General features: G+C 51.2%; 1 protein-coding gene across 1 annotated transcript in view; it reads left to right on the top strand.

Moving 5' to 3' along the window:
• The first annotated feature begins 2580 nt into the window (after nt 1-2580).
• SLIT1 (slit guidance ligand 1) overlaps nt 2581-16596 on the top strand; it is a 177273-nt gene continuing 163257 nt past the window's right edge. Inside the window, exon 1 of the mRNA XM_053584668.1 lies at nt 2581-3134. Coding sequence (XP_053440643.1) covers nt 2938-3134 — 197 coding nt within the window. The 5' untranslated portion in view covers nt 2581-2937. The remainder of the gene's footprint in view (nt 3135-16596) is intronic.

Below are 16596 nucleotides of genomic sequence, written 5' to 3'. Positions count from 1 at the left end.
AGGTGGGCAGAGCCAGGCTTGGTGGAGCATTCCTGGCAGAAGCAATGCACCAGGCCTGCCTCCTCCCCACCCGTGCAGAGGGAGCAGGTGGCCAGGCTGTAGGGAGGGGGGAGGGGGACCCAACAGAGGGAGGGGCAGGGGAGAGGAAATTGAAAAAGCATTGGGGAGGGGGTTGGGGGGTATGTTGCTGGCCAGGCGGTTGTTTAACGAGTAAATGTGCTGGGACCGCTAATGAGCTGCGTTCATTCATGGCGAGCTGCCTCCTGAGTTGGGGAGCTGGCCAGGTTCTGAGGTGGAGGAGCTGGGGAGGGGAGCCAAGTTGGGGGGCTGCCTGATGGCTAGGCCAGGGCCTCCCTGATGGGCTGTTGGGGGGAGCCTTTGTCCTGGGTCTGAGGGGGCCTCCTTATCCCCCTCCCTTCTAAGGAGAGGCCAGACTTTGCCAGGTTGTGATAAGTTGGCTTAGGGCCTTTGTGGCACATTCACTGTCCAGGCTGGTCTGGAAGAAGGGGGATGGCTTTCATGAGCCATAGACACTGCTGATCTTGGACCCTCTTCTCACACTCACCCCGTCTCATGCCCCTTCACCCTGCCGCTCTGAAGACCTCAGGGCATCCCGCCCAGCTAATCAACACTTTCTCCCTTCCCCACATGGGTTCTGGCTGCTGAGGGTCCCTCCGAGGTCACAGGCCAGGGAGGTACCACTGGGGTGGAAGGTTGGAGCCTTCAACTCAGGCGTCTGTGACAGGCCTATTAAGTGCTAGGTGCTGGGGCAAATGCCCAAGTGAGGAAGTGAGGAAGCCAGGGTGAGTAGGGTGGGGTGGAGAAAGAGCTGCATGTGTAAACAGCTCCAGCTAGGAGGGGATAAACAAAGCAGCTGGGCACAGCACAGCTAAGGAGGATTTAACTCTGCCTGAGGCTGCTCGGAGGGCCTCGTGGAGCAGCAGCAGGAGCTGGTGAGGAGAAGGGGAGATGCGGCCTTGTCAGACTCTGCCTCATTTGTGGGAAGGTTCCCTCTGTCCTGTTGTACCACATAGGCACCCCTGAGTTATTGAATCGATGGAGCTCATGGACAGGGATGTGTGAAAACTTTCAAAAGAACTGTCAAAGCCCATAAGATCAGCCACGTAAGCTGTGTATACTGGACACAGTTGTATTTGTCCCATGACAGTAGGGATACTGCAAAATTTGCATCAAGATGGAAAAGAAAAAGAAAGAAAAAACCCTGAGCCTTGGGTACCTGGTGAGTGGTAAGGCTTTAATCCCACAGAGCCTCTCAACATCATGCCCCTCACCACGCACAGGCACGCACACACACTGATACACACATGCACACACACTGATACACACATGCACACACAGGGGAGCATGCATGCGCACACACACACATTACATCCATACTGTGCCTGCTTTGGTACCTCTTGGACCAGATCCTGCTCCTGTGAGGGAGGCATTTCCTGATCTCTTCAGCCCTTTCTCCTTCCTAGGCTGCGGCATGTGGACATCAGGACCATGATGATGGACAATGTCTGGTCCTGAAGAACCCTAGCAAGCCACAGGGTCCTTGGTTTGGGGGAGCCCCTTCATCTTTTCTGGAGTTGAGGAGAATTCTCCTTTCCCCGCCGGGAAGTTCCTATTCACAGTCCACAGTCCACACCTGCCTCAGAGTGCAAAAAGTCTCTGCCCAGCAGGAGGTAAGGCCTGCATCCCCAAAGGGTGGCCTGTCCTGCGTCCCTCCCAGGCTGGCCCTGCTCTGTACTAGCCTACTCTGTCTCCTTTGATGTAGGGACTGAATTTTTGTTTTCACCTGTCAGAAATGGGGGAATATTGGCAGGAGTGGAGGAAGATGTTTACTGGACTTTCTACTCTCATTGGTACCTCACCTCTGTCTCCAGCAGCCAGGGTAGAGGTCAGTAGCCCAGGGTAGAAATGCGTCCTGCTGTGCAAATGTCTGAGTCAGGGTCACTCTCATCCTGGGTGGGAAGCTAGCTTGTTTCCCTCTGAGAAGTGGGTGCTGCCATCTTGGCAGAGAACATGTATTTTTTCAGGGGGGAGGTTGTATTTGGTGTAAGGCTTTTGTTCACCCCACCCCACCAGAGACCTCACTCTCAAGGCCCCAGGCTAAGTAAGATAGGTTGTTTGGAGATGCCTACCTGGGCATGGGGCTTTTCTTTACCAGGAATTGACAAAGCAAGTCCCGTGTGACCTGGGAGCCGCTTCTGCCGTCGGGGAAAGCATGTCTGTGGCCTGGGAAGGCGTCCAAGCGGCTAAATAAGATCCCCTCCCCCCTGTGGACCGTCAGCTGGGGCCGCGGGTGCTGGGGTGCGTGTGTGTAAGTGTGAGCATCCTCGCCGTCGCGTGCGTGCGTGTGTGTGTGTGTGTAAATCCGGGACGCCTCCCCTCCCTGGCAGCCCCCTGCCCGCCGGCGGCGCCTCTGAGGTTCCACCTTTGAAACTGTACTCGGCTCGCAGCGGCGGGGCTGTGGTCGGGAGGAGGAGGCGGGGGGGTCTGGGAGGAGCCTGGCCCTGGATGTAAGCTTTTCGATTGATGGATGACTGCCGGGTGGGAGCGAGCGTGCGGGTGTAAGCGTGTGTGTGTGTGTGTGTGTGTGTGTGCACGCGGGGTGCGTGCGCGCGCGGGGCCTGCCCATTTTCCTCCTCGCAGCAGTCAGTTGGGAGCTGGAGGGAGGGAGAGGGAGACGCAGGCAGAGAAGCAGGAGAGGAGCCAAGCGCCCTCCGCCCAAGGCGCCCTCCCTCCGTCCGCGCACAGGCGCCGTCGCTTGGCGGAGCAAGGTGCCTCCCAGCCCGCAAGGGCGCACTGCACCAGTCCGTGGGCTCTTTTAGTGATTTTGCCCGGGGACTGCACCTGGAGGCGGCCCCGGACGGGGATGGTCAGCGGCTGCCGTCGTCTGGCTGGCAAGCGGGACGCGGTGAGGGCACCATGGCGTTGACGGCCGGGTGGGGGTCCTCGGCTGGGCTGGTTCGGCCGGAGCTCTGGCTGCTGCTGTGGGCAGCCGCGTGGCGCCTGGGTGCCACGGCGTGCCCCGCCCTCTGCACCTGCACGGGCACCACGGTGGACTGCCACGGCACCGGGCTGCAGGCCATCCCCAAGAACATCCCACGGAACACCGAGCGGCTGTGAGTATGGCCCCTATCCCTAGCGCTCCTGGAGCCTCGGGGTTGTCCTCTCCCCCAAACGCAATTCAGAGCTGGGGTGGGCAGGACCCTTGGGTCCCGGGCTCCGGAGCCCATAGACCGGTCAACGTCTGCCAGGTTTTTTTACCCCTCCAAGCCAGGGGCCTGGAGCCTGGAGCCTGGAGCCTGGAGCTCTGCTGTTTTCCTTTCCTGGGATCCAAAGGGCCCTCGGGGTTGTCAGCTCCCGTCCTCACACCTGCATCCTGCGCTCTGCACCGGCAGGCCCTTCCCACTGCGCCAGCACTTTATTCCTCCAGGGTGCCTGGGAATTGGTGCCAGAAAGCTTCTGGCACCCGGGAGAGTAGCTTCCCTCATGCACCAGGCACAATGTCTCCTTTTGGGCACATGGGCTCTGGCTGTGTGCTGAGCCAGTTGTGTGGATTCGCAGCTTCCAGACTGGTGATGGGTAGCAGTGTGGGGTGGAGGTGAAGTTTCTGGTTTCCCTCTTCCTCTCCATTGTTTGCCCCAGACCCTTGAGAATTCTTCCCCTGCAGGTGTCAGGCATTGGTCCCCCTCCTCAGCCCCCTCACATCCAGCCATCCTCAACCCAGGCAGACAATAGGACCTGACAGGCTTTGGATCTGGGGCTTGGGGTATATAACTTTCAGCACCCAGAGATAGGGCTGGATGGGCAGCCCCATGAATAATGCCAAGAGGTCAGGAGCTTGGAGATGGAGGCAAAGGTTAAAGACATTGACCATGACAAGTCATAAGAAAACATTATTTCTCTTCTCTTTCACTTCTGAATTCTTGAGGAAACTCAACCCTTTCTAGACCCACTGAGCTTTGTAGGATGTGTGTGTGTTTTCAGTGATTCTTCTGCAGAATGTGTGTCTGTGTGAATTCCTAGTATTACGGGGACACCTCAGTAGCAGGAGGCCAGGAGAGTCTCTGTACGTGGGCTGGGTGTATAAATTTTTGGTCACATGCAGGGCTTTTGTACTGCTCACAGAGGTGACTGCACCAGGAGGTTTTTGAACAAGGCTTTGGAGAGGCTGCCGCTCCTTTGAAACCTACCTACTCCTTCTCACACTCCTCCTGACTGCTGCAGCTCTCAGGAAAGGCATACATATTTTGATAACTTTCGAATACATTTCTGCGGCTCCCAGCTGGTCAGAGACAGATATCTGACACTGGGGAGAGCTATCTCCTGGATCAAACTACTGAGGCCAGCAATTAGTGAGCACACATTTGCCCCACATTCTTCTTGGATGAGTCTAAAACATTCCCGTGCTGTTTTCAGGGAATTTACAATCTTGATGGGAATCAGCATACGTGCATGAGTGTGTGCACAAGCATGGGAGGGGTGTGGGGGGAGATAGGGGGCCAAACCGAGTTTCCTTGGGGCAGCCTGTGCATCCTCCTCTGTGGATGCGGAGAGGAACTAAAGGTCAGAAACCTAACCAGAGGAGCCCTGAGATGGCCCAGAAACCCTCCATGCCTATTCCCTTGGGACCTCCTTCCTGTTCCCCTTGTCTTAACCACCGGGGCGTTTCTTCTGCAGCTGTTACTCTGGGAGCAGCCTAGATCTGAGACGCATTTGCCTTTCTCCTTTGCTTTTGGATCTTGACTCTTGAAGCCATCTCCATCCTTGCTCTCTCACCACCTTTCATGATTGACAGCATCTGTTTTGACTTCCGTGAACTCCTTAGCTCTTTTGTGATGAGAATGAGATGGAAGTGAAATTTCCTAGTATAGAGGAAAGAATTGGGGTTCCAGGAGTCACACCGCCTGGGTTGGAGCCCCAGCTTTGTCGCTTGTTAGCTGGATGACCTTGGGCAAGTTACTTAACTTCTCTGAGCCTTAGTTGCTTTCCATCAGGAAATTGGGGATGGGGATATATAAGGTCTCTGGTTTTCGGAAAGATGGAAGATAACCCAAGTGCTTGGCATGTTCTGATGCTGAGTGAGAGCCATTATTAGGATAAGAAGAGTCTTTTGGGGAGGTTGAGGGATAGTCTCATTTTGTTACCCTCAGTAAAGTGCTATGGCGTCATTGCTCACAGCAACCTCAAACTCTTGGGCTCCAGTGATTCTCTAACCTCAGCCACCCAAGTAGCTGGGACTACAGGCACCTGCCACAACACCCAGCTATTTTTAGAGACAGGTCTTTCTCTGGTTCAGTCTGGTCTCGAACCTGTGAGCTCAGGCAATCCATCCGCCTCAGCCTCCCAGAGTGCTAGAATTACAGGTGTGAGCCACCTTGCCAGCCAGGAGACAAGTATTATTATTTTAGTTCAGCAAATGTTTATGGAGCCAAGAACTGCCTTGGTGGTTAGGCATCAGCAGTGAGCAAGCCTGTTCCTGCTCTCAAGGGACATATGGCCTAGAGGACTGGGCAAGGGACTCCTGACTGTGAGCTCCTGAGAGAAGGCCAGTTAGCCTTGGAAATGGGCTGTAGGAACATAGGGGTGAGAAACATGCCTTTTCTGGCATGAGTGGGCTTCTCTGAAGGAAGGGGCTTTCTTCTACCCTTTTTGTCAGCGTAGGGCTGGATTTTGCCAAGCAGCGAGGGCAGGCAGTAAGGGAGGGGAGCAACGTGAGCAAAAAGCGGCAACTGTGCACGCGCCTGGTCCGATGCGGGCAAGTGGCCCAGTTTGTCCCTGGGTCTCAAAACATGCTGTGACCAGTGGGTGTGATGGGGACTTAGGGCGGGAAGGGAGGTTGGCAAGGTTCAGCAAGGCCTTTCTCCATCTGGAATTTTCCTTTGGGGACTTCCCAGTTGGAATCCAGGCATGAGTTGTCTTGGGGGAGAGGAGGAGGCTCTTTGCATTCTCACCAGGCAGTTTGTAGAGAGCCATTTGAAGAGGAAAAGAACACCCCGACAGAGGCCTTGGTGAGGCCCAGCTGACTCAGAATCACTGTGGCAAATGCTCTCTAATCAATATGGGTGTCGTGTGGTATCAGCTTGAGACAGACAGAGGCTGCTTCTGAGGCTGTGAAGTTTTTATAGACTGCAGCTGTGCCTTTGCCGTTTGTCCTTTGGGCAGTTTCTGCAGCAGCCTGTGAGGCCCGGCAACTTTATGATCATATATTCCATAACTCCGGATCCAGCCCTGTCCCCCGACGTGGAAAGAAATTATCATTGGTTTGTGCAGGGACTTCTGGGAAGAGGTTGGGTAGGCCCCTGAGGTGCCAAGGAAATTGGTTCAGCCAGAGGGGCGGTGGGGCTGGTGGGCTGGGTGGGGAAGGAACGCTAAATAATTCACTGTAATGGAACAATGAAAATACAGAGGGGACCTAAGGGAGGTGGTAGAGGAGGCCTGGGAGGCATCATCTCTTTGTAGGGCCCGGGTGCAGAGGGACCCAGCTATGGCCACTGTTAACTTTTTTTCTTCCACAGATGGATATATATATATATATATATATCTTTCTTTTTTTTTTTTAATTTGAAATGTCTAGCCTATAATCCTAGCACTTTGGGAGGCTGAGGTGGGAGGACTGCTTAAGGCCAGGAGTTTGAGACCAGCCTGAGCAAGAGTGAGGCCCTATCTCTATAAAAAATAGGAAAATCCGGGCGGCGCTTGTGGCTCAAAGAAGTAGGGCGCCGGCCTCATATGCTGGAGATGGCGGGTTCAAACCCAGCTCCAGCCAAAAACTGCAAAAAAAAAAAAAGGAAAATTCACTGGATGTAGGGGTGCTTGCTTATAATCCTGGCTACCTGGGAAGAAGCTGAGGCAGGGAATCACTGTGAGCCAGGAGTTTGAAGTTGTAGTGAGTTATGATGATCCCACCGTGCTGTAGCCACTGACAGAGTAAGACTCTGTCTTAGAAAAAAAAAAAAGGTCTTTTGGACTAGGTTGTCCAGGAGAGTGTGACAAGAGAGTGTGGTATGTATGGATACGGTCCACCCCCAACCCTGGGCACTTGTGTTCTGCTGTGGCAGGTTCCCCTGGGGGTGCGTCTGCAGGGCCTCTGGCAGACCACCACCCATGGAGAGGAGTGGTGTGCAGGACCCCTGGCCAGGCCTGCTGATTTCTGCTTTCCCCCAGGCCCAGCACACTCTGCTGCTTTTTAGATCATGGGCCTGTTCTCCTGCCACACTCTTTCCCTCCCATTTGTCTACCCTGCCTCTCTCTATGTATGTGGTAGAGCCCTGGGATGTCCACACCTTCTCTAGGCTCAACTCCTTGAGTCTGGAAGTCATGTGTGAGGGAGGCTGCCCAGGGCACTCAAGCCTAATGGTCTGGGGAGCCTATTTGGAATTCTCAGTAATGATCAGACAGTGGCTGTGGTGAGTGAGGTTAGGGGCCACTGAAGCCATATTTGTCATCAAGGTCTGGCTCACCTGGGCTGCCTGAGCTGGCCACTGTGGTCCCCTACAGCAGAGACCTGCATGTACAGGAGATTGCCTTCTGGCAGGGGGAGAACCTCTTGCTCACTTAGGGTTTGGTGTGGTGGCTGGTGCACTGGCTTATTGCTGGGCTCTGAATGACTGATGTCAGAGCCCCAGAGCGGTCCCTCCCCCTGTTCTGTGACCTGGCTTCCCTATCCGTAAGAGGGGCTGCCCACAGCTGTGCAGGTTGATGATGCGGAATGAGTGAGCAAAGAAACCACACTGGGCACATGGCTGGTGTTCACCTGCCTCAGGGGACAACAGCAGCTGCTACCTCCTAGGGCCTTTCCAAGGATTCACTCATGCCAGAACTGTGAAAATACTTTGCTACTCAAACGTTAGGATATTATTGTTACTATTTGAGAATCTCGAGCTAGAGGTTTGAGGGCAGAATGGAAAGTAAGGAGTTCAGCGTCGGCAGTGCTGCAAGCGGCTCTCTTGAGGCCTGCTCAGACTGCCTGTCCAATGCACCTGGGCATCTCTGCCACCTACCCTTGGGATTGGAGCCAGGGAATGGGAATCCTGAAGAGTGGATAGTGGCCATGGAACAGCTCTGGGGCCAGACTCTTTGAGTATTTAGTTCCCTCTGCCTCTCAGCAGCTGGGGGGACCTGGTGCAAGCGTGGGGTTTAATTCCCTCATTCAACAGATAGCTGCCTATTGAGTGCCTGTATTGTGCCCAGTGAATAGTGCCAAGGAGAAGCAGTTTTAGTTAAGCAAGCAGATAGAATATAGAATAAATAATTGTAAGCTGGGGTAAGTGCTTGGGAGGAACATGTAACTTCTTAGAACTCCTGTTTCCTAGCCCGTAAGTGAGAATGGCGATCGGACCTGCTTCCCAGGGTGGCCGTGAGGATTAATGAGTAATGCTCTGAGGAACACTTCCAAATACCACCAAGGTATTATGCACAGGGCCAGGCAGACAGTAAGTGCCCAATAAATGGTATTATTATTATTATTATTATTATGACAGAGAATTGCAGGGATGTGAGGGGAACAGGTGCCACTCAATGCTCGGTATTGTGGTGGCCCTCCTTTTCCTCCCCAGGCAGCTACTGGGAGCCCTGGAGAACACGACATCCTGGATACAGGTTCATGGGCCAGGGCTTGCTGTCCGAAGCTGCCAGCAGAGGCGTCCGTGCTCTTCTGGGGATGGGCGAGAGGTGGGGGGGGACAGGCAACTCCCGCATTATTGGGAGCAGACAGGAGTTTGGCGGAGTTGCCGCCTCCAGTTCTGTGCCGGCATTAGCAGCTCGGCAGGGCTCTTGCTTAATGGGATTTTCTTCCCAAATGCTGTAATTATCGCCATACAAATACTTATTACCCAGAGCAGATGACGGCCGGGCCTTGGGCAGTAGCCAGGGAGCTGGGCTGTGCTGGGGGGTGGAGAATTGGCTTCTCTTTTTGATGGAGCTGGCGACCCTCTCCACTCCTTTCTGGAACCCAGCCTGTGGCGGACAGACAGCTGTTGGGCACCTGCGGTGTGCATAGCGTGTGGAGAGAGGTCCTGGTGTGGACCTGCTCCTCCGGGAGCTTGTGGGCTGGTGGGGGAGCAAGACAAATGTGTAAGGATGTCTGTAGGGACCAAGAGCACAGTGGCTACCAGCCCAGGGTTCAGTGTGAGAACGGCAGATTAGAATCCTGGCACCACCTACAGCCACCGGATAGATTTTGAACAGCTCACTAGTGACTCAATTTCCTCATCTGCTAAATGGGACCAGTGATCACCCTTATCTTACAGGGCTGTGAAGTTCAAATGAAATAATCCACATGAAGTGCTTGAATGACATGCTCTGGAATGTGGTCAGTGCTCCATCAGAGCAGAGATGAGGACCATGTGAGTCGCTAGACCAGAGTGAGAGATGGAAAGGAGGGGTGGATTGTTGCAGGCGCAGGGAGGTGGGATCTGAATGAGGCCTTGAGGGCTGGGCAACACTTAGGTAGGTAGTCAGGTGAAGCAAAGGTAAGGGGGCTTGGTGGTATTTGGAAGGTGTGTGCCATATACTTGGGAGGGAAAGTGAGGACCAGACCCACCTGAGGGCTGAAGATTTGTGTTGGGGAGTTCTGCAGTGGGGAGATTAAAGTAAAGGGCGGGTACCAGGCCACGGGGCTAAGAAATGAGGGTGTGTAAAACCTTTTTTTTATTAAATTTTATTAAAATTTTAAAACAATTCAATCATTTTTAAGCTTTGTTCTGTCATGTCATAGCTTAAACAACCCAATGGTTTTTAATAAATGTATAGTTATACAGACATCACCACAATCCAATTTTAGAGTATTTTCATCATCTGAAAAGATCCCTTGTGCTCACTGTAACTTTTTATTTTGTTATATTTTCAAAATTATAAAAAGTTACAAAAGTACAAGGAACTCCTGTATATCCTTTAGCCAGATTCAATTATTTATATTTCTCCCATTTGCTTTCTCGTATATCACACTCACACTCTCACACACTCACACACTTAATTTTTTTCTGAACCATTAAAGAATAGGTTGGAGACATTGTGGCATTTTTCTTTAAATACTTTGGTGTATATTTTCTAAGAATGATAAGGCTATCTACCTCAGAAAATTTAGCATTGGTACAACACTATTGTCTACCCCATAGTTCATATTCAAATTTCATCAATTGTTCCTTTAGGCTATTTTTTGCCAGGTCCAGACTCTTGTCCCGGATCACAAGTGGTATTTAGTGGAAAGGGCTTGCAAGTCTTCTTTAACTTGGAATAGGGCCTCCATTTCTCTGTTGTTCTTGACCCTGACATTATTGATGAAGACAGGCCTGTTATTTTGTAGACTGTCTCTCAATTTGGCTCATTTGATGTTTGTCTGTTTATATCAGTATGGACTCAGGCATTATTGTTTCATTCATTGGGTTATAATTTGTTGCTATTATTATTTATTTCATGTTCAGAGTGTTCCGGATTTGGTCAATGGGAGCCCCTTCGAACTGCTTCTGTGTCCTTTTAACAAGGCCCTTTGAGCACCTACCCCCCCGGGGTTTTGAGTGCAGAGTGACAAGTGCAAATGGTGTTTTAAGAAATTCTGTTGCCTGGCTTTGGAGTGGAGAATAAATGGGGGGGGGGAGGTCCCAGTGGCTTTTCTGTGGCAGTGTTTTTGCTGTGATTGCTGTATTTTTATTCTGTTTTTAAAAATTAAAAAATTACTTTAACATAATTTTAGACCTACAGAAAAATTGCATACATAGTCCAAAGAACCCCTATAGCCTTCAGCCAGCTTTTACTGACATTAGTGTCTTACATAACCACAGTGCAGTTATGCAACCTGAGAAATTAGCATTGTTATAATATGATTAACAGACTAATTTGACCTTTACCAGTTTTTCCCCAAATGTTCTTTTTCTATTCCAGAATTCCGCGTTGTGCCTAGTCATCGTATTTCTTAGTCTCCTTTAATCCGTGACACTTCCTTAGTCTTTTCTTGCTTTTCATAACCTTGACACTTTTGAGAGGTCTTGGTCAATTATTTTGCAGACTGATCTTCACTTTTTTCGTGATTAGCTTGAGGTTATACATTTTTGGCAAGAATGCCACAGCTGTGAAGCGTCCTTCTCAGTACATCCTGTAGTGGGTAGATGGCATCAGTGCGTCTTACTATGATCATGATAGCTTGCATCTCTTGGTGAAGGGGGTGTCTGCCAGGTTTTTGCAGACGTAAAAGCAGAAGTAAAGCTACTTTCTTTCCATTGTAATTAATACATATTTAATAAATATGTCTTTGAAGGGCGATACTTTGAGACTATGTAATATCCTGTTTGTCCTTAAATTCTCACTTCCTAACTTTAGTATCCATTAATAGATCTTCTTTAATAATTATTATCCAAATGTAATTTGTTTTCCCCTCTTTACATTTATTAATTGGCATTCTTCTGTAAGGAAGAGAATTTTATTCCTTTTTAATAAGATGGCTTATTTTGACTTTTCTGAGACCAGAGACAATGTCTCGTGTAAATTTGGATCCCTCTTTCCTTGTGCATAATCAGCGCTCAAAAATGTATATGCCATGAGTTCTTTTTCTCAAAAACCTTTGCTAAGACATTTCGTGGGTTCTGATCCTTGCTTTGGAAAATATGGCCATTGTGACAGGCTGAATAATAGCCCTCAAAAATGTCCATGTCCTAATCCCTGAACCCCCTGAATGTGTTACCTTACTTGGTAAAAGGACTTTGCAGATGTGATTAAGTTAAGGATCTTGAGATGGAGAGATGAGCCTAAATTATCTGGGTGGGTCCAGCGTGAGGGTCAGGAGGGTCAGAGTCAGTAGTAGGAGATTTGATGATAGAAGCATGAGATTGGAGTGATGGGAGGAAGGGGCCATGAGCCAGGAAATGTATGTAGAGTCTAGACGTGGGGGTTTCCTGGTGAAGAACATCCTTCAAGACTGCTTTTGGCTTCTATCCACATGAGGAGGGCAGGAAGAAGAGAGGGTGACCTAGGAGGGACAGTGGAGAGATCAGGGGAGTGCCTGCCCTGGGTTTTGCACAGGGGAGCACTGGCTAAACATTTGTGGGTTTGAAACTGGGCTGAGTATTTATTGCAAAAGGCAAAGAAGGTGTTTGGAGACAGGGAGGAGGGTTAACAGCGTGGAGAGCAGTCAGTCTCTGGAGACTGACTGAGACAAAGGAAAGAGGTCCAGGAAAACCTTCTGGAACAAGAGACCAGAAGGGGGTTGGGGGTTGAGGTGGGAGAGGTGAAGGTGTCACTGGCAAAGCTGGACAAAAGTTTTCTGGGAGGAGGGGAAGGTGGGAGGCAGATGGCTGGGAGCCAGTAGGTGGTGGAGAAGTTTGCTAAGAAAGGACCAGCACAGGAGCCCCAAGGGAGGAGCTGCTTGAAGTGTGGGGACAGGAGGGCAGAGGGCAGGTGCCCATTGAGGGAGAGGGAACAGGGGCCTTTGGGCAATGGGGGAAGGGCTAGAGAAGGGCAGAGGTGGAGGGGATAGGTTGCTTTAATAGCATCTATGGTCACCACTTTGAGCCCCTTTCCTCCACAGTTCGTCAGGTTGGGAGGGAAATGGTTCCCCATAACCCCTCTTTACTTCTAATGACAGTCTTGGAGGGGAGGAAGCTATTATTTTCCCAGACTTTGCAGAGGAAGAGAAGGTTCAGAGAGGCAGAGCCATCTGCCTGGGGTCAAATAGCTGGTGCATGAACTGAGAATCCATGGGTATTGAGGCTCTGAGACTGCTCTATATAGCTTAATAAAGTCTGGCTTCTTTTATTTATTCATGTATTTGTCAGACATTCATTTGGCACCTACAAAACACCTGTTTGTGCTTAGCATTGGGCCAAACAGGCACATTGGCTATGATTGATTCCTGCCTGCACACATCTGGGGAGGGTGGACCCAAGTCACAGGCTGGTGTAGGGAGGGGGTGTCCAGTCTGGAGGTGGAGAGTGGTGAGCAGAATTGGGTTCCAGGCCTCTCAGGGGCCTGGGAAGGCTGTGACAAGAGAGCAGGTGGGCAGGCCAAGGGTATGGAGGCTGTTGGGGGGGGGGCCTGGCTGCAAAGCTGTGGTTTTGGGGTGGCCCCCAGATCTGAAAAGGGAATTGGCAAGATCATGGGAGGGACTTGGTAACAAAAAGACAGGGGTGCAGTTTGGACCTCAGAACACAATGTACCGTGGAGTTGGGTTAAGAGCTGGACCTTGACTACTTCACATCAACTAGGATGGCTCCTATCAAAAAAACACAGTAAGCGCTGGCAAGGAGGGGGAGAAATTAGAACCCTCTGTACTCTCGGTGAGATTGTAAAATGGTGCAGCTGCTATGGCAAACAGTAGAGAAGTTCCTCAAAAAATTAAAATAGAATGACCATATGATCCAGCAACCCCACTTCTGGGTGTGTAGCCAAGGAATTGAAAGCAGAGTCTCAAAGAGACATTTGTACATCTGTGTTCGTAGTAGCGTTAGTCCCAATGGCCAAAAAGAGGAAGCAACCAGTGTTCATTGCCAGGTGAATGTTAAACAAACGTGGTATGGATTAGCACGGACAGTGGAATATTATTCAGCCTTAACAAAGAAGGAAATTCTGACACATGCTGTGATGCACATTGAGGCCTTTGTGCCAAGTGAAACATGCCAGTCATAAAATAACAAATACCGTTATGATCTTACTTACCCAAGGTCCCTGGGGGAGTCAAGCTGATGGAAACAGAAGGTAGAAGGTGGTTGCTAGGGGTCGGGGAAGGCAAGCTGGGGGGAATTTGGTGGTAGGGGTCTCCGTTTGCAAGGTGAAGACATTCTGGAGACTGGTTGTGGGACAGTGTGGATACACGTATGTTCATTTTTTTTTTTGGCTGGGGCTCGGTTTGAACCTGCCACCTGTGGCATATGGGGCCGGTGCTCTACCCCTTTGAGCCACAGGCGCCGCCCCCCTACGTATGTTCATTTTTAAGTAGTACAATACACTACTGAACTATACACTTAAACGTGGCTATGTTGAATTTTGTGTTAGGTGTATTTTTTACCACCATTAAAAATTAAAAAAAAAAAAAGAGCTGGGCGCCTGGGGTCAGACATGCCAGGGCTCATGCTGCTCCTTACCCTACATGCACTTCAGCTGGATGGCTTTGAACAAGTTGCTTAAATTCTTTATGCCTTAGCATCCTCGTCTGTGAAGCAGACTGATAACAATCCATTGATCCAGGTACTATCAGGAAGCAGAAATGAACCGTCTTGGTTGTGACACCAGTGTAACTATTGCTATTATTCAAGCCAGGAAATGAGATGGGTGCCCAGGAGCCCAGTGCACAAGGGCAGGATGGGATCAGTGGCAAATCTGCCCTGGCAAGGGGCCCTGACTGCTCCTTGGGGCTTCCCTACTGGGCACATGGTAGAGGGTGGTCCTGGCGCTGGGGCTTGGCGCCAGGCTGTGGCTCAGCTGGAAGACTGGAGGACTGTGGTGCTGGGAACCCCGCTGAGGCTAAGGATAGTGGGGAAGGCCTGGTGGGGGATGAGAGTGAGTGTCAGGCCTCGGCCATGATGTGCCAGCGCCCCCAGGTTCAGTGGGCAGGGTTGCTCAGTCAGCCTATATTCAGTGAATACTATGTGCCAGGCACCCATGCAGTTGCTGGGGACACTGCAGTGAGCAAACCAGACGTGGCCTCCCCCTAACAGCCTCCATGGGTGACTGGCCTTCCACAAAGGACTGCTAATAGAACAAACTCCACATGGCCCTCCCAGCTCTGGAGAAGGAGAGAAGTGGGTTTCTAGAGAAAGCTGGTTCTGGGGAGCATTTAAATAAAGGCCTGAAGGATGTCTAGAGGGAGCCAGGAACCATGTGCTGGTGGGCAGGGGAGGAGGAGAGGGCTGCTCTGGGTTGTTCCTGGTGAAGGGAGCAGGAGGGCAAAGGCCCTGAGGCCATATGGGCTGGGAAGGGAATGGAGGGGCAGAGAAGCTTTGGGAGTGGGGCTGGTATTTTCCTATGAAAGAGGCCGAGGAGAAAATTAGTCTGTTACTTGGAGGGCCAAGACAGGCTTGCCAGAGGCCTCTGCCTTTCAGAGCCACAGCCACCTCTTCCTGGGGTCAGAGTCCAGGCTCACTCTGCCCTTCTGAGCGCAGGTCTCCAGGACTTCAGAGTCTCCTTGACACTTGGCCAAGGAGTGCAGCTGCTCTGTGGACCAGTTCTTTCCCTATTAACTTCACATCTCTGAAACCCCAGGCTGCATCCTCTGGACCTTCAAGACCCCCTACCTCAACTGCTGCTTGAGGGTACCCCTGGCTCTGATCAGATCCTCACCAACCACTTGCCAGATAACTTTAATGGGTATATTACATTGTTACCCCCTTTTTAGAGGGATGAGACTCATAGAACCACCCTCAGAAGTGGGGAGGAGAGATCCAAGCCCAGGCCTAGGACTTGAGGGCCTGAGCTATTTGGCTGAAACACTGAGCCACCTGGATTGGCTTCCCAGCTGCACCACTTAACGGGTAGCCTCAGTTTCCTCATTTGTAAGACGATATGAATGACACTCACCTCCAGGAGTTGTGGTGGGAACCACACAGTGCTAATGTTTAGGAAGCAGCCAAGACAGTGCTATACTGGGGGTTCCACCTGCTGCCTGGTTCTCCTGAAGCTCCAGAATGTCTGGGCTGGAGGAAGACAATCTTTTTCTTCTGTCCTGCTGAGGGTGTCAGGAATGACCCAGCTGTCTTGCTTGGCAGGTTGGACCCCAAGGACACTATTTTGTTGCTTATATAGGGCTCACTTATGAGAACGGAAGGTACTGGATGAGAGGAGGTTCTTGGTAACAGGGCAGCATCTGTGTGTGTTGAGTTCTGGGGGATTATATCCATTTGTGGAGAGCATTTTCTTTTGACATCTTTTTTTGGGGGGAGAGCAGGGAAACAGGGAAAACCCACTCATCCCAGTGCTATTTGAAACATGCCAATTTGAATGCAAATTCATTCCTGTGTTCAAGACATATTTACTGGGACATCTACATTGTGTCATGCACTGTGTTGGGCCCTGGGGATGCAATAGCAAGAAAAACACAGCTTGTGTCTTCAAGGTGGGGCGCGAGACATCAGTAAGGGAGACCCCCAAATCAATATAAAAGTGCCCTTGGTTTGTGCTACAGACGAGAAGGTTGGGGCGCTCTGTGACCTGTGACAGGAAGGTTTGCCTCTTGGGGGGGAAGCTGGAGTTAGGCAAGAGAAAGGAAGGAGCATGCCAGGCAGAGGAAAGGTGAGTCCCAAGGCCCTGCCCAGGAGGGAATGAGGCGGGGGATGAGCTCAGGCAAGTTGGCTGGGTAGGTGGGGACAAGGCAGGCCATTTGAGAACTTGAAATTCATAGTAAGGAGACTTTTGTGTTGAATCCAAGAGCCACGGGGATCCCCTGAAGGCTTTAAGTGGGGATGACATAATCAGATTTGCATCTTGAAAAGGCCATGCTGGCTGCAGCTTAGAGAACAGGTTGGAGGGGAGCAGAGTGAATGTGGGGAGCCTGGAAGGCAGCTCTGTATGTACAGTTGCAAGGATGCAGGTGTAGGTTGGGTGTGGGCATTGGGGAAGGGGTGCAGCCAGGTCAGCTTGCAGTAGGGGGTGTTGGGC

Source organism: Nycticebus coucang, chromosome 3, assembly GCF_027406575.1.
Source record: "Nycticebus coucang isolate mNycCou1 chromosome 3, mNycCou1.pri, whole genome shotgun sequence".
NCBI classification, from domain to species: Eukaryota; Metazoa; Chordata; class Mammalia; order Primates; family Lorisidae; genus Nycticebus; species Nycticebus coucang.
This window is presented reverse-complemented; position numbering and strand designations above follow the sequence as displayed.